Source organism: Choloepus didactylus, chromosome X (assembly GCF_015220235.1).
Source record: "Choloepus didactylus isolate mChoDid1 chromosome X, mChoDid1.pri, whole genome shotgun sequence".
Classification (NCBI taxonomy): Eukaryota; Metazoa; Chordata; class Mammalia; order Pilosa; family Megalonychidae; genus Choloepus; species Choloepus didactylus.
Window position 1 is genome coordinate 49669532 of NC_051334.1, and position 24578 is coordinate 49694109.

Sequence of the window (24578 nt, forward strand, 5' to 3'; positions counted from 1 at the left end):
TTTACAAATCCATTACATTCATGACCTCTCTCCTTAGTCACAGTCTTCTTGTTAATGGACATAGCTTGCCTTAAGTGTCTGCTTGGGTTTTTCTGGTGCCTCTCCAGCTGATCATCAACTCGACAGACTTCTAGGAAGAATAATAAACCATACTCTGTGAATACACTTTTGTCAGAAGCAGGCCTCTGGTAGGGTTGACTTTTATTTTCTTTTAGGTCTAGATACCAGTCAGAAAGAAATTCCAAGTGCATGTCTCTCTTATATGCTGACCTTGAAGAAAAAGAACAAACTGCTCTAATAGAAACTGGAACAGGAAAGTAATAATGAACATAAGTGACTTTGTTTAAGAAAGATACCTTAAAATTGGGGAGAAAAAAGCTGAAAATTGACTTAGGGAGCCATGAGTAAGAAAAGATATTAGAAGGGTAGGTGATTCAGGATTTAGGGTAGGGGTGGGGTGGCTAAAATAGAATGAAGACAGCTTTTCAGGAAGGCTGAAAACAACTGAGATGACCAAGAGAAGCAGCAGAAAGATTAGGCAAGATTGTAGATGAGTTCCTCATCAACTCATTCCAAGATTATTGTGACAATCACTAACCAAACTAACAATGTGAAGTTGACACCAAAGGCCTATATCCCTTAGGAAGATATCTGTGAACTTTCAAAGATGTCTAGCCCTCACTGACCTACTGCATTCTTACTCTCATTATCTCCCATCTGTTTACTTCTTACCCACTTACCTATACAACTTGAAGTTGGGATTTCTCTCTCTATTATCCAAAGTCCTCCTTTCTCCAATGAGGCAATTACATCTGGTTTGGTAACACGATACCCTATAATGGAAAATGATACAAGACTTCAGCATATCTGTGTGGGCTTCAGGGCCTCAAAATAATTAGGAAGGTACATTTTAATGAGGCTAAGTTTCACACGGAAGATGAAAATACAAACACCTTGTTCAGTCTAAGAGGAATTAGGAATCTTTAATTCCTGGAGCTTGAAGTCAAAGTATTGAAGCACTTCAGAGGTGGAAAGTTATCTATTGGGTACACTGTGAATTACTCAGGGAAGACGTCCTCACCCAGAGAGACCAGATGGCTATAGATCTCTAGCATCACATCTCTGTACAGGGTCCTCTGAGTAGGATCCAGTTGACTCCACTCCTCCTGGGTGAAGTCCACAGCCACATCTTCAAATGACACCAACTCCTATAATTGCATACTTCTGTTCAATCAGTTTGGTAGAAATTAAAGTAATATTTTTTAAGAAGGAGGGAATATTCTTCAGAGAGAAACTACTGTTTAATAATTTCAAAAAAGCCTTCTCCAAGGTTTTACAATAGCAAGAGACTTTTATAATATAGAAACTATAAAGAACTTCCACAAATCATCAAGGAAAAGCTAGTAATTCAATAGAAATAGTAGAAAAATATTTGAACAGACACTTCATAAAAGAGGATATCCAAATGGCCAGTAAACATGAAAAGGTGCTCAACATCATTAGTCATCAGAGAAATGCAAACTTAAACCACAACAAGATACCATAACATACCAACAGAATGGCTAAAATTAATACCAACAACCCAAATGTTGACAAGAATGTGGGGCAACTGGTACACTGTTGGTGGGAGTAAAACAGTATACTCGCTTTAGAAAATAGTTTGGCAGAATCTACTAAAGCTGAACATACCCATATCCTATGAACAAGCAATCTCTCTCCTAGGTATACATCCAATAGAAATGCACAATATGTTCACCAAAAGAAATGTACAAGAATACTCATGGAAGTATCATTTGTAACAGCCCAAAATGGAAATATCCATCAGCAGAATGGATTAACAATTGCAATATACATACATACATACATGATGAAATAGTATACTATAATGGAAAGAGAACAAACTACTGATATGCAAAATAATGTGAATGAATCTCAGAAACAGTATGATGAGCGAAACAAGCCAGATCCAAAAGAGTACATAATGTATGATACCATTTATATGATATTCAAGAACAGGAAAAATAATCTATGGTGATAAAAATCATAAAGTGGTAACACGTTAATCAGGGATAGTGATTAGAAGTGGCATAAAGGAGGTTTCTGGGTAGCTAGTCATTTCCTGTTTCTTGATCCAAGTACTGGTTACATAGGTGTTTCAATTTGTGGAAATTTATCAAACTACACTTTATACACTTTTCTCTGTATTTTATACCTCAATAAAAAGTCTACCCCAAAATATTTTTATCTAAGTTCCATAAAGAGTTGAAAAGAAAAAAATCATTAAGACAATGATTTAAAAACCCCACAGGAAAAAAGAGCACCATATGCAAAAGAACAATTCACAAAAGAAATACAAAAAGGAAAAAAATATGGAAAGATACTCAACCTCATTGATAATTAAATTAAAAATAAGATATTTTCAGCTATCAAACAGCAAGGATAAAAATATGACAAAAGGATTAGAAAGGGTATTTTCATTCATTATTAATGGAGAGTAAACTTGTACAAGACTTTTCAAAAGGCAATCTGGCAATGTCTATAAAAGTTCAAAACGTGCCCACCTTTGAACCAGAAATTCTAGAAATTCTCACCACAGTAAAAAAAAAACAGATAAGAGAGATCGCCATCATGCTGCAACTGAAACTACACAGAAGTCCTTCAATACGGAGTTGATTAAATAAATCCTGGCACATGCACACAAGAGAAAAATCTACAGCTGTTAAAAATATCTCTATGTCCTTTTGCTGGTTTGAATCTATTATGTACCCCAGAAAAGACTATGTTCTATTATTCCATTCTTGTGGGGGCAAACCTATTGTGTGTGGGACCTTTTGGTTAGTCTATTTCAATTGAGATGTGACCCAGCCCATTCAAGGTGGGTCTTAATCCTTTACTGGAGTCCTTTATGAGAAGATAAAAGATAGAGACATTTGGAGAGACAGCAGAGAAAGAAACACCCAGAGAAGGAAGACGGACCCACAGGAGCTGAGAGAGAGAGAGCCACAGAACCCAGTAGAGAAGGACCAGCAGACGTCACCATGTGCCTTCCCATGTGACAGAGGAACCCCAGATGCCGGCAGCCTGTCTTCAGAGAAGGTTTACTCACGTTGATGCCTTAATTTGGACATTTTCATGGCCTTATAACTTTTAACTTAATAAATCCCCATTGTTAAAAGCCAACCCATTTCTGGTATATTGCATTTGGGCAGCTTTAGCAAACCAAAACAGTCCTGATATTAAAATATCTCCTATCAGTAGGGATTCATTGTGTAGGGACAAAAGTGACCAGCTGTGCAACCCCATGCCACTTGCTTATCCACTTTGGCACTAAGTTCCCTCGTACATAAAATGTTGATAATAAGGGTATCTACTTCATAAAATTGTTGTGAGGATTAAAGGTGGTCATGAGTGTAAAATCAATCACTTTACAGTACCAAGCACACTGCAAGCTCATTACATGTTAGCTCCTATTACTGCCACTTCTATTATCATTATCATCATTTGTATTATCATTATCATCACTACTACTGCCATTATCAATATCATTATATAAACAGAAAACAGCAAGTTGCAAAACAGTTTGTATATTATGAGCAAATTTTAACAAAAGACTTATGTTAACTACATGTGTATATGTATATGTATATATAAAGAGAAAACAGACAGATGGAAATTAATTAAATTCTCACCATAGAATTGGTTATCTGGAATAAGTGGTGATATGAGATAATGGGATATTTTCCCTTTTTATATTGTACATTCCTCTAGAGTTTGTATTTTTGTGCCACTTCTGTATCACTTCCGTAGTAAGAAGAAAAAATGACAAAATAGATGTTTTTAAAATGGGCAGAGGACTTCCAAGAAGATGGCAGAATAAGGACAGGCAGAACTCACTCCTCCACAATTAGAGAAGAGGTAGAAACTGTCCAAAGCAGCAGTTCTGGGGCTTGGGTGACCAGAGAAGGTCCAGTACAATATCTAAGGAAAAGCTGGATGAAAAAGCAGAGACACTACAACTGAGAAATAGAGGTGAGTGGACTCAATCACGACCACCCCTGTGGCTGGTGGCTGTGCACCAGCTGGACCAGGCATCAAAAGAGTGAAGCACTCCTCCTTCAGCTGCTGGCTGATGAAGTTAACCTTCTCAGTCCTACAGCATAGTCTTTCCACACAGGAGGCCAGGAGACAGCAGATTTGATTATATCCACAAACAGGGACCCTGCTGCAGTGCCCAGTGCTCACCCCCATCCCTGAAGTTGGATGCTGTGGGCACCTGGACTTAGGAGAGATGGGGAAGTCCCCTCCTCGGGAAGAGAGGGGGACACAGAGCAGTGCTGATCTGATAGCTGGCCAGTGAGGGAGACCCTCTGGGTCCTGCAGGCTTGATCCTTTCTACATGGGGAACCAGGGCACTCATGGCTCAGCTGCTCACACGGGTGGAGAGGCAGGATTAGGGAGGGGGCTGCATTGTGATGCAAGGCGCCATTCCCCAACCCCTGAGGCCACTGTGCACCAGCCTGCATCTTGCTGGTCGGCGAAACAAAGCGTACTTTGGGGCTGCCTGCTGATCGGTAAAGTTGACCCTCTCCGTCCTGTAGCCTGGAGTCTTCCATGCAGGAGTCTGGGAACCACCAGCTCGATTGTACCCACAAGCAGAGTCTTCGTCATGATGCATAGTGCCCATCTCCCATCCCTGGGACGGGAAGCTTCCAGTATGCTAGGACCTGGGAGAGACAGGGAAGCCCTCCCCATGGGAAAAGAGGGAGAAGCAGATCAGTCCTGAGCTAACAGTTGGCTGGAAAGGGCAACCCTCTGGGGCCCACAGCCTTGTACTGGACTTTGACCTGATCTGGACCCTGCCCAGTGAGCTGCTGCAGTCAGGGAGAGGCTGGGTTGTGGGGCATAGGTGGCCCAAGAGTGCCATCTGCTGGAAAGACTGGGAAAGTGCAATCTGGCAAGCTCTTTTCTGTCCAACCTCCAAGAGCCTTCTGAAAGGGGTTGCATCCCATGTGAGACCCTGGCCATGGTTTGGCTAGGAATTACTAACAAACCAAGTGCCAAAGGAGACCTTCAACACAAACCCAAGCAACAACAGAATCTTAGACAAGAGAGGAAAACCAACTTTCAAAGTCGTCTTATCAAGATAATCAGATGCCAAGAAACCAATAAAAAATCACAGGGCACATGAAGAAATGGCCAAGCTAAGCAATGAAATAAAAAAGTTGGAGGAGATACAGAATTTGGAACAACTAATCAAAAATGTTCAAACAAGTTTCCTAAATAACTTCAGTGAGATGGTTAAAAAGATAAAGGATATCAAGAAGACACTAGAAGAGCATAATGAAAAATTTGAAAGAATATGCAGAAAAAATGGCAGATCTTACAGAAATAAAAGATACCGTAGATCAAATTTGAAGAGGCAGAAATAAAAATAAGTGAACTAGAGGATGGACAACCAAATTTGAACATACAAAAGAACAAATGATGAAAAAAATGGAAAAATTTGAAATGATCGCAGGAAAATGATTGACAACAAAAAGAACACAAATAAAAGAATCATAGGTTTCCCAGAAGGAGTAGAGAAGAGTAAAGGTCCAGGAAGATTATTTAAGGAGATAATTACAGAAAACTTCCCAACCCTTATAAATGACACAATTATGCAAATCAAAGCCCAACATTCTCCAAATAGAATTAATCCAATGCAAGACACATACTAATCAGAGTGTCAAAAGCTGAAGAGAAAGAGAGAATCCCGAAAGCAGCAAGATAAAAGCAATTCACCACATACAACGGAAGCCACCTAAGACTAAGTGCTGACTACTCATCAGATACCATGGAGGCGAGAAGGCAGTAGTACGATATATTTAAGATACTTAAAGAGAAAATTTGCCAGCTAATAATTCTTTATCAAGCAAAGTTGTCCTTCAAAAGTGAGAGTTTAAAATTTTCACAGATAAAAAAATTCTGAGAGAACTCGTTAACAAGAGACCTGCCCTGCAAGAAATACTAAAAGGAGTTCTGCCAGCTGAAAGAAAAAGACAGTAGAGACAGGTTTGGAGGAGAGTCTAGAAGTGATGATTATCAGTAAAGGCAACTAAAAGGATACAGAGAGAAAAATACTAGATCTGAAAAATAAATGCCAAGGGGTAAAATGGTTGAAGTAAGGACACTTTTACAGAAATAACATTGAATGTTAATGGATTAAACTATCCAATCAAAACACACAGATTAGCAGAATGGATAAAAAAAATATGATCCATCTATATGCTGTTTACAAGATACTCATTTTAGACTCAAAGAAACAAATATAAGAGACTCATTTTAGACCAAAAGGAAGTAAATGGATGGGAAAAGATATACCACAGAAGCAATAACCAAAAAAAAAAAAAAAAAACCAAAGCTGGGGTAGCTATACTAATATAAGATAAAATAGACTTTAAATGCAAAAATGTTACACAAGACAAAGAAGAACACTATATAATAATATAAGGGACAATTAACAAAAAAGAAATAATAATCATAAATATTTATGATTAATTTATACCTAATAAAGGTGCTCCAAAGTACATAAGGCAAACACTGGCAAAACTGAAGGGACAAGTTTTAGTTACTCCTCCAGGAAAGTAGGTAAAAAGCCAGGAACTGCGTGGACTGGACACCACAGAGCAATCTGTCTTTGGGCATACTTCATACAACACTCATGAAAACGTGGAACTGCTGAGATCAGCGAAATCTGTAAGTTTTTGTGGCCAGGGGACCCACGCCCCTCCCTGCCAGGCTCAGTCCCGTGGGAGGAGGGGCTGTCAGCTCCGAGAAGGAGAAGGGAGAACTGGAGTGGCAGCCCTTATCGGAAACTCATTCTACTGATCCAAACTCCAACCATAGATAGACTGAGACCAGACACCAGAGAATCTGAGAGCAGCCAGCCCAGCAGAGAGGAGACAGGCATAGAAAAAAAACAACACGAAAAACTCCAAAATAAAAGCGGAGGATTTTTGGAGTTCTGGTGAACATAGAAAGGGGAAGGGCAGAGCTCAGGCCCTGAGGCGCATATGCAAATCCCGAAGAAAAGCTGATCTCTCTGCCCTGTGGACCTTTCCTTGAATGCCCTGATTGCTTTGTCTCTTAGCATTTCAATAACCCATTAGATCTCTGAGGAGGGCCCTTTTTTTTTTTCTTTTTCAATCCCTTTTTCTTTTTGTAAAACAATTACTCTAAGAAGCCCAATACAGAAAGCTTCAAAGAATTGCAATTTGGGCACGTCAAGTCAAGAGCAGAACTAAGAGAGCTCTGAGACAAAAGGCAATAATCCAGTGGCTGAGAAAATTCACTAAACAACACAACTTCCCAAGAAAAGGGGGGTGTCCGCTCACAGCCACCATCCTGGTGGACAGGAAACACTCCTGCCCATCGCCAGCCCCATAGCCCAGAGCTGCCCCAGACAACCCAGTGTGACGGAAGTGCTTCAAATAACAGGCACACACCACAAAACTGGGCGTGGACATTAGCCTTCCCTGCAACCTCAGCTGAATGTCCCAGAGCTGGGAAGGTGGAGCAGTGTGAATTAACAAAGCCCCATTCAGCCATCATTTGAGCAGACTGGGAGCCTCCCTACACAGCCCAGCAGCCCAGAACTGCCCTGGGGGGACGGCACTCACCTGTGACATAACACAGTCATCCCTCAACAGAGGACCCGGGGTGCACAGCCTGGAAGAGGGGCCCACTTGCAAGTCTCAGGAGCCATACGCCAATACCAAAGACTTGTGGGTCAGTGGCAGAGACAAACTGTGGCACGACTGAACTGAAGGATTAGACTATTGCAACAGCTTTAAAACTCTAGGATCATCAGGGAGATTTGATTGTTAGGGCCACCCCCCCTCCCCGACTGCCCAGAAACACGCCCCACATACAGGGCAGGCAACACCAACTACACACGCAAGCTTGGTACACCAATTGGGCCCCACAAGACTCACTCCCCCACTCACCAAAAAGGCTAAGCAGGGGAGAACTGGCTTGTGGAGAACAGGTGGCTCGTGGACGCCACCTGCTGGTTAGTTAGAGAAACTGTACTCCACGAAGCTGTAGATCTGATAAATTAGAGATAAGGACTTCAATAGGTCTACAAACCCTAAAAGAACCCTATCAAGTTCAGCAAATGCCACGAGGCCAAAAACAACAGAAAATTATAAAGCATATGAAAAAACCAGACGATATGGATAACCCAAGCCCAAGCACCCAAATCAAAAGACCAGAAGAGACACAGCACCTAGAGCAGCTACTCAAAGAACTAAAGATGAACAATGAGACCATAGTACGGGATATGAAGGAAATCAAGAAGACCCTAGAAGAGCATAAAGAAGACATTGCAAGACTAAATAAAAAAATGGATGATCTTATGGAAATTAAAGAAACTGTTGACCAAATTAAAAAGATTCTGGACACTCATAGTACAAGACTAGAGGAAGTTGAACGAAGAATCAGTGACCTGGAAGATGACAGAATGGAAAATGAAAGCATAAAAGAAAGAATGGGGAAAAAAATTGAAAAACTCGAAATGGACCTCAGGGATATGATAGATAATATGAAACGTCCGAATATAAGACTCATTGGTGTCCCAGAAGGGGAAGAAAAGGGTAAAGGTCTAGGAAGAGTATTCAAAGAAATTGTTGGGGAAAACTTCCCAAATCTTCTAAACAACATAAATACACAAATCATAAATGCTCAGCGAACCCCAAATAGAATAAATCCAAAAAAACCCACTCCGAGACATATACTAATCACACTGTCAAACATAGAAGAGAAGGAGCAAGTTCTGAAAGCAGCAAGAGAAAAGCAATTCACCACATACGAAGGAAACAGCATAAGACTAAGTAGTGACTACTCAGCAGCCACCATGGAGGCAAGAAGGCAGTGGCACGATATATTTAAAATTCTGAGTGAGAGGAATTTCCAGCCAAGAATACTTTATCCAGCAAAGCTCTCCTTCAAATTTTAGGGAGAGCTTAAATTTTTCACAGACAAAGAAATGCTGAGAGAATTTGCTAACAAGAGACCTGCCCTACTGGAGATACTAAAGGGAGCCCTACAGACAGAGAAACAAAGACAGGACAGAGAGACTTGGAGAAAGGTTCAGTACTAAAGAGATTCGGTATGGGTACAATAAAGGATATTAATAGAGAGAGGGAAAAATATGGCAAACATAAACCAAAGGATAAGATGGCCGATTCAAGAAATGCCTTCACGGTTTTAACGTTGAATGTAAATGGATTAAACTCCCCAATTAAAAGATATAGATTCGCAGAATGGATCAAAAAAAATGAACCATCAATATGTTGCATACAAGAGACTCATCTTAGACACAGGGACACAAAGAAACTGAAAGTGAAAGGATGGAAAAAAATATTTCATGCAAGCTACAGCCAAAAGAAAGCAGGTGTAGCAATATTAATCTCAGATAAAATAGACTTCAAATGCAGGGATGTTTTGAGAGACAAAGAAGGCCACTACATACTAATAAAAGGGGCAATTCAGCAAGAAGAAATAACAATCGAAAATGTCTATGCACCCAACCAAGGTGCCACAAAATACATGAGAGAAACACTGGCAAAACTAAAGGAAGCAATTGATGTTTCCACAATAATTGTGGGAGACTTCAACACATCACTCCCTCCTATAGATAGATCAACCAGACAGAAGACCAATAAGGAAATTGAAAACCTAAACAATCTGATAAATGAATTAGATTTAACAGACATCTACAGGACATTACATCCCAAATCACCAGGATACACATACTTTTCTAGTGCTCACGGAACTTTCTCCAGAATAGATCATATGCTGGGACATAAAACAAGCCTCAATAAATTTAAAAAGATTGAAATTATTCAAAGCACATTCTCTGACCACAATGGAATACAATTAGAAGTCAATAACCATCAGAGACTTAGAAAATTCACAAATACCTGGAGGTTAAACAACACACTCCTAAACAATCAGTGGGTTAAAGAAGAAATAGCAAGAGAAATTGCTAAATATATAGAGACGAATGAAAATGAGAACACAACATACCAAAACCTATGGGATGCAGCAAAAGCAGTGCTAAGGGGGAAATTTATAGCACTAAACGCATATATTAAAAAGGAAGAAAGAGCCCAAATCAAAGAACTAATGGATCAACTGAAGAAGCTAGAAAATGAACAGCAAACCAATACTAAACCAAGTACAAGAAAAGAAATAACAAGGATTAAAGCAGAAATAAATGACATAGAGAACAAAAAAACAATAGAGAGGATAAATATCACCAAAAGTTGGTTCTTTGAGAAGATCAACAAGATTGACAAGCCCCTAGCTAGACTGACAAAATCAAAAAGAGAGAAGACCCATATAAACAAAATAATGAATGAAAAAGGTGACATAACTGCAGATCCTGAAGAAATTAAAAAAATTATAAGAGGATATTATGAACAACTGTATGGCAACAAACTGGATAATGTAGAAGAAATGGACAATTTCCTGGAAACATATGAACAACCTAGACTGACCAGAGAAGAAATAGAAGAACTCAACCAACCCATCACAAGCAAAGAGATCCAATCAGTCATCAAAAATCTTCCCACAAATAAATGCCCAGGGCCAGATGGCTTCACAGGGGAATTCTACCAAACTTTCCAGAAAGAACTGACACCAATCTTACTCAAACTCTTTCAAAACATTGAAAAAAATGGAACACTACCTAACTCATTTTATGAAGCTAACATCAATCTAATACCAAAACCAGGCAAAGATGCTACAAAAAAGGAAAACTACCGGCCAATCTCCCTAATGAATATAGATGCAAAAATCCTCAACAAAATACTTGCAAATCGAATCCAAAGACACATTAAAAAAATCATACACCATGACCAAGTGGGGTTCATTCCAGGCATGCAAGGATGGTTCAACATAAGAAAAACAATCAATGTATTACAACACATTAAAAACTCGAAAGGGAAAAATCAATTGATCATCTCAATAGATGCTGAAAAAGCATTTGACAAAATCCAACATCCCTTTTTGATAAAAACACTTCAAAAGGTAGGAATTGAAGGAAACTTCCTCAACATGATAAAGAGCATATATGAAAAACCCACAGCCAGCATAGTACTCAATGGTGAGAGACTGAAAGCCTTCCCTCTAAGATCAGGAACAAGACAAGGATGCCCGCTGTCACCACTGTTATTCAACATTGTGCTGGAAGTGCTAGCCAGGGCAATCCGGCAAGACAAAGAAATAAAAGGCATCCAAATTGGAAAAGAAGTAAAACTGTCATTGTTTGCAGATGATATGATCTTATATCTAGAAAACCCTGAGAAATCAACGATACACCTACTAGAGCTAATAAACAAATTTAGCAAAGTAGCGGGATACAAGATTAATGCACATAAGTCAGTAATGTTTCTATATGCTAGAAATGAACAAACTGAAGAGACACTCAAGAAAAAGATACCATTTTCAGTAGCAACTAAAAAAATCAAGTACCTAGGAATAAACTTAACCAAAGATGTAAAAGACCTATACAAAGAAAACTACATAACTCTACTAAAAGAAATAGAAGGGGACCTTAAAAGATGGAAAAATATCCCATGTTCATGGATAGGAAGGCTAAATGTCATTAAGATGTCAATTCTACCCAAACTCATCTACAGATTCAATGCAATCCCAATCAAAATTCCAACAACCTACTTTGCAGACTTGGAAAAGCTAGTTATCAAATTTATTTGGAAAGGGAAGATGCCTCGAATTGCTAAAGACACTCTAAAAAAGAAAAACGAAGTGGGAGGACTTACACTCCCTGACTTTGAAGCTTATTATAAAGCCACAGTTGCCAAAACAGCATGGTACTGGCACAAAGACAGACATATAGATCAATGGAATCGAATTGAGAATTCAGAGATAGACCCTCAGATCTATGGCCGACTGATCTTTGATAAGGCCCCCAAAGTCACCGAACTGAGCCATAATGGTCTTTTCAACAAATGGGGCTGGGAGAGTTGGATATCCATATCCAAAAGAATGAAAGAGGACCCCTACCTCACCCCCTACACAAAAATTAACTCAAAATGGACCAAAGATCTCAATATAAAAGAAAGTACCATAAAACTCCTAGAAGATAATGTAGGAAAACATCTTCAAGACCTTGTATTAGGAGGCCACTTCCTAGACTTTACACCCAAAGCACAAGCAACAAAAGAGAAAATAGATAAATGGGAACTCCTCAAGCTTAGAAGTTTCTGCACCTCAAAGGAATTTCTCAAAAAGGTAAAGAGGCAGCCAACTCAATGGGAAAAAATTTTTGGAAACCATGTATCTGACAAAAGACTGATATCTTGCATATACAAAGAAATCCTACAACTCAATGACAATAGTACAGACAGCCCCATTATAAAATGGGCAAAAGATATGAAAAGACAGTTCTCTGAAGAGGAAATACAAATGGCCAAGAAACACATGAAAAAATGTTCAGCTTCACTAGCTATTAGAGAGATGCAAATTAAGACCACAATGAGATACCATCTAACACCGGTTAGAATGGCTGCCATTAAACAAACAGGAAACTACAAATGCTGGAGGGGATGTGGAGAAATTGGAACTCTTATTCATTGTTGGTGGGACTGTATAATGGTTCAGCCACTCTGGAAGTCAGTCTGGCGGTTCCTTAGAAAACTCGATATAGAGTTACCATTCGATCCAGTGATTGCACTTCTCGGTATATACCCGGAAGATCGGAAAGCAGTGACACGAACAGATATCTGCACGCCAATGTTCATAGCAGCATTATTCACAATTGCCAAGAGATGGAAACAACCCAAATGTCCTTCAACAGATGAGTGGATAAATAAAATGTGGTATATACACACGATGGAATACTACGCGGCAGTAAGAAGGAACGATCTGGTGAAACATATGACAACATGGATGAACCTTGAAGACATAATGCTGAGCGAAATAAGCCAGGCACAAAAAGAGAAATATTATATGCTACCACTAATGTGAACTTTGAAAAATGTAAAACAAATGGTTTATAATGTAGAATGTAGGGGAACTAGCAGTAGAGAGCAATTAAGGAAGGGGGAACAATAATCCAAGAAGAACAGATAAGCTATTTAACGTTCTGGGGATGCCCAGAAATGACTATGGTCTGTTAACTTCTGATGGATGTAGTAGGAACAAGTCCACTGAAATGTTGCTATATTATGTAACTTTCTTGGGGTAAAGTAGGAACATGTTGGAAGTTAAGCAGTTATCTTAGGTTAGTTGTCTTTTTCTTACTCCCTTGTTATGGTCTCTTTGAAATGTTCTTTTATTGTATGTTTGTTTTCTTTTTAACTTTTTTTTTCATACAGTTGATTTAAAAAAGAAGGGAAAGTTAAAAAAAAAAAAAGAAAAAAGAAAAAAGACAAACAAGGAAAAAAAAAAAAAAGATGTAGTGCCCCCTTGAGGAGCCTGTGGAGAATGCAGGGGTATTCGCCTACCCCACCTCCATGGTTGCTAACATGACCACAGACATAGGGGACTGGTGGTTTGATGGGTTGAGCCCTCTACCATAAGTTTTACCCTTGGGAAGACGGTTGCTGCAAAGGAGAGGCTAGGCCTCCCTGTATTTGTGCCTAAGAGTCTCCTCCTGAATGCCTCTTTGTTGCTCAGATGTGGCCCTCTCTCTCTGGCTAAGCCAACTTGAAAGGTGAAATCACTGCCCTCCCCCCTACGTGGGATCAGACACCCAGGGAAGTGAATCTCCCTGGCAACGTGGAATATGACTCCCGGGGAGGAATGTAGACCCGGCATCGTGGGATGGAGAACATCTTCTTGACCAAAAGGGGGATGTGAAAGGAAATGAAATAAGCTTCAGTGGCAGAGAGATTCCAAAACGAGCCGAGAGATCACTCTGGTGGGCACTCTTACGCACACTTTAGACAACCCTTTTTAGGTTCTGAAGAATTGGGGTAGCTGGTGGTGGATACCTGAAACTATTAAACTACAACCCAGAACCCATGAATCTCGAAGACAGTTGTATAAAAATGTAGCTTATGAGGGGTGACAATGGGATTGGGAAAGCCATAAGGACCACACTCCCCTTTGTCTAGTTTATGGATGGATGTGTAGAAAAGTAGGGGAAGGAAACAAACAGACAAAGGTACCCAGTGTTCTTTTTTACTTCAATTGCTCTTTTTCACTCTAATTATTATTCTTGTTATTTTTGTGTGTGTGCTAATGAAGGTGTCAGGGATTGATTTAGGTGATGAATGTACAACTATGTAATGGTACTGTAAACAATCGAAAGTACAATTTGTTTTGTATGACTGCGTGGTATGTGAATATATCTCAATAAAATGATGATAAAAAAAAACTGAAGGGAGTAGGGAGTAATACACATTTCTACAATCTTAGTGGGAGACTTCAACACACCACTTTCTTCAATATATAGAACGTCTAGAAAGAGGATCAATGAGGAAATGAACCTAAATAATATGATAAATGAATTAGACCTAACAGACATACATAAATCATTGTACCCCAAAACAGCAGGATATACATTCTTCTCAAGTGTTCGTGGAACATTCTCCAAGATAGACCATATGCTAGGGCACAAAACAAGTCTTAATAAATTTAAAAAGACTGAAATTATTCAAAACACTTTCTCTGATCATAATGGAATGAAGTGGAAAATTAATAACCACCAGAGAACTGGAACCTTCACAAATATATGGAGGCTAAACAACACACTCTTAATCAGTGGGTCAAAGAAGAAATTGCAAGAGAAATTGGTAAATTTCTTGAGATGAGTGAAAACAAGAACACAACATATCAAAACTTATGGGTATGGTTTGTTAATTTTCTTGGGGTATGGTAGGAACATGTTGGAAGCAATGTAGTTATTTTAGATTATTTGTTTTTCTTATTCCTTTGTTTGGATATGGTTTATTAGTTTTCTTGGGGTATGGTAGGAACATGTTGGAAGCAAAGCAGTTACTTAAAGTTATTTGTTTTTCTTAATCCTTTGCTTTGTTTTGTTGGAAATGTGTTTTTTTGTTTGTTTGTATTAATTTTTTGATAAAGTTTAAAAATTAAAAAAAAATTTATGGGATGCAGCAAATGTGATGCTGAGAGGGAAATTTATAGCCCTAAACACCTACTTTAAAAAGGAAGAAAGAGCTAAAACCAAAGACCTAACTGAACAACTGAAGAAACTAGAGAAAGAGCAGCAAACTAATCCCAAAGCAAGCAGAATAATAGAAATAACAAACATTAAAGTGGAAATAAATGAAATGGAGAACAAAAAAACTATATAGAGAATCAATAAAACCAAAAGTTGGTTCTTTGAGAAGATCAACAAGATTGACAAACCCTTAGCTAGACTGACAAAGTCAAAAAAAGAAATGATGAGAATAAAATAAAAAATAAGAGGGGGGTCATTACCACAGACCCTGAAGAAATAAAAAAGATCATAAGAGGATACTATAAATAACTGTATGCCAACAACTAGACAATGTAGATGAAATAGACAATTTCTTAGAAACATGAATAACCTATATTAACTTGCGAAGAAACAGAAGACCTCAACAAATGAATCACATGTAAAGAGATTCAATCAGTGACCCTGTGATTGTGAAAACCTTGCGGCTCACACTCCCTTAATCCAGTGTAAGGACAGATGAGTAGAACAATGAAGACAAAAATGAAATGAATAACGGGGGGTGGGGGTGGGGGTGGAGGGATGGGATGTTTTGGGTGTTCTTTTTTACTTTAACTTTTATTCTTATTCTTATTTTTTTTTGGAGTAATGAAAATGTTCAAAAATTGATTGTGGTGATGAATGCACAACTATATGATGGCACTGTGAAGAACTGATTGCACACTGTGGTGGATGCTTGTATGGTATGTGACTATATCTCAATAAAACTGAATTTTAAAAAAAATAGAAGATGCAAATACGTAAAATCAGAAAGGAGAGGACGGCCATTACCACAGACCCTGAAGAAATAAAAAAGATCATAAGAGGACACTAAGAACAACTATACGCCACCAAACTAGACATCTTAGATGAAGCGGACAATTTCTTAGAAATACACGAACAACCTATACTGACTCAAGAAGAAACAGAAGACATCATCAAACAAATCACAAGTAAATAAATTTAATCACTCATCGAAAAACCTCCCTACAAAGAAAAGCCCAGGACCAGATGGCTTCAAAGGGGAATTCTACCAAACATTGCAAGAACAATTAACACCATTCCTGCCCGAACTCTTCAAAAAAAAAATGAAGGTAACACTACCTAACTCATTCTATGAAGCCAATATCACCCTAATACCAAAGCCTGATAAAGATACTACAAGAAAGGAAAACTACAGACCAATCTCCCTAATGAATATAGATGCAAAAATTCTCAACAAAATACTTGCAAATCAAATCCAACAGCACATTAAAAGAATTATATGCCACAACAAAGTGGATTTTAGCCCACATATGCAAGGTGGTTCAATAAAAGAAAATCATTTAATATAATACAACACATTAACAAATCAAAAAGGAAAAATCACACAATATCTTGATTGATGCTGAAAAGGCATTCCACAAAATTCAGCATCCTTTCTTGATTGAAAACACCACAAAAGGTAGGAATTGAAGGAAACTTCCTCAACATGATAAAGGGAATATATGAAAAACCCATAGCTAACATTGTACTCAATGATGAGAGACTGAAAGCCTTCCCTCAAAGATTGAAATGAGACAAGGATGTCCACTGTCACTACTGTTAGTCAACAGTGTACTAGAAGTTCTAGCTAGAGCATATTTACTAGTGCTCTAGTAAACCAATCAAGGCCCATTCTGAATGGGCGGAGCCACACCTCCATGGAAATCATCCAGTCAGAGTTATCACCCACTGTAGGGTGGGGTGCAGCTCCATGGAAACAACCTAATCCAAACATTCCAATTTAATCAACACTAATATATCTGCCCCCACAAGATTGCATCAAAGAACATGGCTTTTTCTGGGGGACATAATACATACAAACCAGTACACAAAGATCAAGCCATGTCTCATAGTCCTGTAGCCAGGGATGACTAAGAGATTTGTGAACACTGTAACGTTTTCACATCTTCACTTAAAGTAGGTTATTAATTAAAATCAGTTGCTTCACCAGAAATTTCCCTCCATGGATTTGGTGGGTACATAAATGCAGCATTTTGGATTTGGTCATTTATATCTTCATCTTCATTAAATGGAATTGTGCCACTGAGGCTCAGGTAGATAACTCCTGACCACATATCCAAAGAATGGTTGTCACCTTTGCTCCTCAGAACTTCAAGTGCTAAGTGTGCAGGAGTTCCTACCACAGGTGTCCTGAATGACTTTTTACCAATAGTGCATTCAAAACCAAAGTCACACAGCTTCACTGGAGGAAATGGCTCTGCTGATGTGAGCAGCATATTTTTTGGTTTTAAATCACAGTGTACCATATTCTTAAAATGTAGATTCCTCAAAGCAAGAAGTATCTGTGTGACCATAAATTTAGTGATTCGTTCTGGAAGTTGACTTTTCTCGCTAGATAAAATATTTCTAACATATCTCCATGCAGCTTTTCCACTACTACAAAGACTCTTTCTTGGGTTTCAAACGTATATTCCAGGTTTACAATCCCAGGATGGTGCAAATTCTGTAAAATAGCCACTTCGTTACAGAGATGACTTTCCTGTTTTGTGGGGAATCTCATCTTATCAATTACTTTAATAGCCACATGCCTCCCAGTTTTTTCCCCATAAACAATTCCAAACTGGCCAGAACCAAGCACTTCATCTGCAAAGATATGGTAAATGGAACTGATGTCCACATTCTCTTGGATCTGACAATTAGATACAGAGATACTGGTAGACAAATCTTTGTGATCTTTCCCTTGCCCCTGAGAAAGGCAAACACTTGCTTCAGGGGTAACAGGGATGAGAGCTTGACAAATGGCTTTTTCCCAGCTCTGTGCTACATCAAGTCCAACTCCAGTGGCAGCAAAAACAGGATTGTGAGAGCTGTCTCCATTATTCTCACCAACAAAGTATATTATGGTATCAGTGATGATCTCAAAACAGTGTGGGTTGCTACCTTGGGAAATTGTGAAATCTCGTGGAGCAGATATGCAGAAAATTTTTGAAAGCGGGATTTCCTTATAATACTTTGATCCAGATTCATTTTGAAACAATGTAACATATTTGCTATCAAGTCTCCAATAATGCCTTTTTCTCAGGTTATCCCTGCTGATGTAATGCACCATCCATCCTTCCTTCACCATCATGCTGCTCTTCCTCTTTGTGTGCTTGATGGATTGTATAACCCTCATTAGTGGAATATTATTGCTTGTTGATGGACTGATTGTTTTAACAGCTTCTTCATCTCTTTCCACATCAAGATCAGATGGATCCAGGAAGAACATTTTATCTTCTGGGGGAGATGGCTCTTCTGTGTTGTCCAAGCCACAGCTACCATCACTGTTCGTGTCAGTACTGTCAGTGCCCATTGGTATGTCTGTATCTGTTCCCAGACTGAAGATTCTCCATTGAAAGTAACCTCTCCAAGGCGGTCTCTTGGTACTTTTGATGCACAGCATTATGACAGTTGAATTTGCAATCTTTACACTGCATTCCTTGGCAAAAGAGGCCTTTCAGTAACTGCTTGCAGTACTGGCATAGTGTAGGACGGCCATAAGAATGAACAGCAAATGTGTGTGGAACTTCTACTCTGCACATTACCCTCTTTTCCATCCAGATTGGCCAACCACTCCAAGAAGGAATTCTCTTACTTGGTTCTTGGTGAACATGTGACTCTTCAGTGGGTGGGGCTACACATTCAGTCTGTAGGGGTCTTGGAATTGAGAGGCCTGGTCCTGGCAGAGATACATTTGACAGCTGTCTTTCTCTTACTCCACTACAATTATTTGGAATCTTGAAGGCACATCGTTTGTGATAATTTAATCCACAGCCTTCACATTTCAGTCCCTGATGTACCAATCCCCAAGCATCTCACCACAATAATCACAAAAAGCAGGAGTTTTGTAAGAATGTACATAGAGGGTATGTGGACGAATCTGGAAGTCTTCTACTGTGGCCAAAGCTGAAAGAACAACTTCTACTAAGTCTCCTTCATGTAGTTCCTCTGCTGAGATGATCAGCTGCAAAATATTTTCTTAGTTCATGTCATAGCAAAAGAGAAGAATTTTATCATACGTGCCAAAGAATCCACACACGGGAAACTTTTGATAAACAATGGAGCACACAAGATCCTTGACAGCAGATCAAGATAGTTCCTGGGCTTCAGTGGCAACTTTCTCCCATGTAAGGTCAATTTGCAGTAGAAATGAAATTGTATGCACTGAGCCCCTGGAGTTGGTGAGTGACTGTGCACTGAAACTTCCATTGGATAGTTGGGCAGACAGTTCCATCTTAGGACTTGAACATGGAGAAGGAGTTGGAAGCACAGCAGAAAGAGTTGCAGGTAACAGACTTCTGGGCTGATGGAGGGGAATTTTTTGCAGACATCTGCCTTTCTTTAATCTTTTAAAATAGTTGTCAATTCTTTTAAAATGGTTATGAAGAGGCTTTGAACTCACAGTGATAAAAAAAAAAAGATGACTGCAGTTTTGGATTTAGTTGAAAGCTCCTTTATTTTCTCTTTTAAGCCACTCATGCCAATGATTGTAAATTCTAGAACTGTAAGTTGGTTACACAAAAGGTCCTATTTCCCTTAATCAGTCCCTTCAAAAAAGAGCCTTGTCTTTAGGACCACAACCACGGATTTGGAAACGATTTAACATCACTGAGTTATCCTCATCAGAATAGAGATGACATTGCTTATTTACTAAGCATCTTCATTTTCTTTTTTTTATTTTTATCAATTTTACTTTATTAGCCTAATTCAGGAACGGGAAGAGAATGGGGTTGAGGTCAGGTGTGAAGGAAGAGGGTTATAACTTCTGATGATAAAGATCCCTTCAAAATTCTGGTGCAGTCCTCAATCACTGCAACCTAATTTTCAGTCAATAAAGTTGAAATCCAAAATACTGAAAGCAGACTCATGTTCTCCATTTCTGTGTCCAGTGACTCTTCAGTTACAGTGTGATGAGGTCTACCAGGTTGCCTTTAGGAGGGGTCATGCTGTCAGGAAAGAAATTTACTAAGGTGTCAAAGAGCTGAGTTCTTTGAGCATAGGTGTGATCCACATCTGAAAAGCCTAGAGCTGTAAAATCTGAACCTGATTTAAACAGAGCTGAAGCTAGGAGCTGAAACTCTTTTGTTTCTTCTGGGTCTGAATGATCCACAGTTATATAAAGATCATTTTGTAAGTATTTCAGAGCACTAAGGGGATCCATTTGGGCCTTTTCCTCAAACCTGTGTTTTCTTATGAGGTATTTGCAATGCCTCAGTAAGTAATCTTTTGAAGGTCTACATAACTTCAGTGACCAGAAGTCATCTAATCTCATCTTTGGAGAGCAGGATTTTCCTGGATTCCCACCAAATAAATAATGAACCTTGTGTAACTCATCGTATACAAGCTGATGGGCAAATCTTGGACATGGTTCTTCCTCCTGGAGACTTTTACTTGGATTATCCTTTGCAGCCTGATCATTCTTATAGACACAAGACCAACTATTCCTCACAATGTCATAAATCCAGAATGAATTTCTGACATTTTCTTCCCTCTTTTCCTTGTCTTTGCTGAGTCCAGATAAAACATGTATTTCATTCAGTTCTGGATCAATGGTTGCTCTCTGTGTGAATCCAGTCATTGGAACCATCCCAGAGTCTTTCTTGGTGCCATCTGATATTATGTCTACATGATCAGGGTCCACATCATAACTGAAGAAGTCATTCAAATAGGTCTTCGATCGCTGGCCACCAAATACATATAAACAACGATTTTTCTGATGATCAAACACCAATTTCGGTCCTCCATCCACTGCAGTATCCTCACTTAGTAACAGCCATGTGTTTGTGTCAATGTCATAACGATAGAAGTCACTTTTCAGGGATTTGCTGTTCCTCACAGAAGAATCCAAATACCGCCCCAAAGTGTAGATCTGTCTTCGTTGAATGTCAATGCACATTTTATGACATGATCTGGCACTAGGACCATTCTCTTTCTCAGTGTCTCTAGAGATACATGTCCATTGGTTCTCCTTCACACTGTACGCCCAGAAGTCGGCAAGATCTTGTGTTCCATCCCAGCCACCAAACAAATAAACAGTCTCTGTTTGAACATCAATAACCATCTGATGGCCCCCTCTCATTCCTGGTCGGTTATCTTCTCCATCACCTTTGGTGCTTTTGGGAATGATTTGACTCCATCGTGGCTTATATTCCTGCTGACTGATATACTGATTGAATAAGCCATCATTTACAGCTTTTTCAATCAATTCTTCGCAAGCATCAAAATCACCCTTCAATACCAGTTTGTCATGAAGATCTGTTAACATGGGATGTTCCAGGGCAATCTTGGTTTTCTTTTGCAGTGATTCAAAGGCTTCTGTATAGTTGTGTTGTCGGAAGTGTTTTAGGCAAAGGCGAATGGCTTCCTGTTCACGGTACTACTTGCTATACCAGTTGAGACAGGGTTGTACTACATCAGGATCATCAATGCCACTCAGCTCAACATACCAGATGCTAAAATTAAAGCTGGGTCCCCAGGATAATAGTGGAACTATTTTAATGAATCGACAAGGAAACATCTGTTCATCAATTTTATGCTTCAAAGTAAATGTTTCTTTATTATAATCATTCTTTAAGCCACTGGACAATAGCTCTGTCATATTTTCTTCGTTCATTCCACCAAAGACTTTAAATTTCTTCAAATTGCAGACATGAGTTTTCTCATATTTCCCAAATGTGATATTCTGGACTATAGCAGGCCTTTCAAGCTTCAGAATCAAGTACTGAGGAGGATAGTTGCTCTCTGAAGACCACCTTGAAGATTGGTCATTTGGTTTATCCACTAAAATGTTCTCAGGAAGGTAAGTGGAGGAGAAGGAGCTCCACTTGTGTAGCGCATAGGGCAGAAGCCGGCACTCGGGCGCCACAGCAACAGTCCCACCAGCCGCCATCTTGTCAGCACCCTTCATTTTCTTTTAAGTCTGTTCTTGTCTCTCTCTCTTTTAATTTCAGAAAATACATATTGAATAAAAGTTGTTTTTCTGTCAAGATGAAATCCTCTTGTTTTAAAAATAATAATGCTTAAGATTAATCTATTCAATAGTTATCCTTCAGTTCACTGATTTGAATGGATACTTTCTCAAATGCCCACACCTTAAATCACCTTCTCAAATGTCCTCACTGTCATTTTGGGGGTTATATTTTTCCATGATGAAGTACAAAACTTTTAAAAATAGTACAAAAATTTCATTTGATGAATGGGTCCATCGAGAAAAGTTGATGCTTTCTGAAATGTAGTCACCAGAGGTGGGCTCAGCCAGTCGAGAGAAACTCCGCACTTGCCAGCGCCTGGGTCCTGGATGAGGCGCCAGCGAGGCTGCACTCGCCTCGCAGGTCCTCCCTCACCCACCACCGGCGCCCCTTCCTCCCTCCCTCCTGGTCCTGGTCCCAAGGGTGGGCGAGGTACCAGGGCGTGGCAGGGCCTTGTCCATTTTTTAATTGGGTTGTCTTTTTGCTGTTGAGTTGTAAGAGTTCTTTATATATTGTGGACTCTATACCCTTATCAGATATATGATTTGCAAATCTTCTCACCCTTTCTGTGGGTTCTCTTTTCACTCTCCTGATAGTGTCCTTTGATGCACTGAAGTTTTTAATTTCGAAGAACTCCAATTTATCTATTATTTCTTTTATTCCTTGTGCTTTCAGTGTCATATTTAAAAACCATTGTTCATATTATCCATAGTTATTCAATAATAAAATCTTGAATTTGGAGAGGGATGCTCATTCAGCTAATATTTCAAAAAGGCAGCAAGTTAGATGGGGGGGCTTTTTATAATTCAGGGTCTCTTACCTGAGTGTTGTGTAGCCCCCAAACCTTCAGTTTGTGTGATCAATTCAGGAATTGCCAGACTCATCCTTTCCTCATCATCAAATTTGTTGTTGGGGAAATATGATTAAAATTAAAATCTCCTGCCAACCCAGACATTCCTCTCCACAAAATACAAGAAAGTAAAAAAACTGTTTTATTTTTGAATAAGCATTAAACTAGACTGCAGTGAGCATCACAGGCAATCTGCTAAAGAGAATGCAAAGAAAAAAAGAAACGTCACCCTTTTATGTAGCCACGCAGATACAATCTATTACATGCATGTTAATTGTATTTATCAAAAGGAAAAATAATACTTCTCCTATCTTTTAGACAAGCAGGAAGATACATCTTGGAGCAAAAAATCAGACACAGGGAGACAAGACAATACCGTCCTTGATATTCACAGTTCAAAGAAATGCCTCCTTGGCCTCCAAGAAAGATATTCCTGGGATGCAAAACCAGCTACGGGCTTATTTATCTTTTAAAAAGATTTACAGCACGCGCCTGAGCGCGCGCGCGGGGGACGGGCAGGGACTCCCGCTCGTCGCTTGCTTGTTCGGAGCCGCGACCGGCGCCAGCTCCTTCTCCCGCTTCCGACCGCGGCCGCCGAGCGGTGCATGTGAGGCAATAACGTCAGCCCCGCTGTCCGCTATCTTGCGCGCCGCCCGCAAGGCCACGGTTATTTTTCTTCACGGATTGGGAGACATAGGGCATGAATGGGCAGAAGCCTTTTCAGATCAGTCTTCCAGTTCACTAATTCGCTTTCCACCCAAGCAAGTCTCATCCACTGTTAAACTCAGCTATTGAATTCTTATTTCCAGTTATTATATTTTTCATTTCTAGAAGTTCTGTTAAGAGTCTTTTTAAAATCTGCTTGGTTAGTTTGGATTCTGTTGCTCTTACATGTTCCATTTCTTCTTTTGTTACTTTAAATATATACTTATTTTAAGTCTGTGCCTGATAATTGCAATATCTGAAATTTTATGCATTTAATTGTTTTCTTATTAAATGAACAATTTTATGCATTTAGTTGTTTCTTATGCATCTTACTAAGAGTGTCTTGTTTTCTTGGGCATTTTGTAATTTTTTCTGTTGTGGGCTCTTATAACTTGGAATTTTATCTGTGGGAATATTCTGAGTACCAGGTTGAAAGGTGGCTTAACCAGAGTGGATTCATGATCACTTCTGTCAAGTACCAGGAGTCACTACAACCTGGGGCCATTTAAATTAAACCTGTGATAGATTAAATTATGTGCCCTAGCAAATGCATGTTCTTAATCTTAATCCGCTTTCCAGTAGGTGTGAACTCATGTCTAAGTAGGAATTTTTGAAGATGTTATTTTTAGATAAGGTATGGTCAACTGAATCAGGGCGCATCTTATTCCATATTATTGGAGGCCTTATAAAGAGAAGAAACCGGAAGCCAGAAGTCAGGGACACATGAGAGGAGCCAGGAGCTGGGCCTCACTGGAAAACCAGAACTGCAGAGAAAGAAGAGAACATTGCCATGTGACAGGAGGCAGAGATACAAACCAAG

General features: G+C 39.2%; 1 protein-coding gene and 1 pseudogene across 1 annotated transcript; both read right to left on the reverse strand.

The window, feature by feature from the left end:
- Window positions 1–1058: 1058 nt before the first annotated feature.
- On the reverse strand, window positions 1059–20103 carry LOC119522129 (annotated as a pseudogene).
- LOC119522130 (muskelin-like) lies at window positions 19954–22124 on the reverse strand. Its single transcript, XM_037820801.1, is given in 1 exon segment — window positions 19954–22124. A coding segment is annotated over 1 exon segment (1989 nt). The 3' UTR covers window positions 19954–20135.
- Between the last annotated feature and the right edge of the window lie 2454 nt (window positions 22125–24578).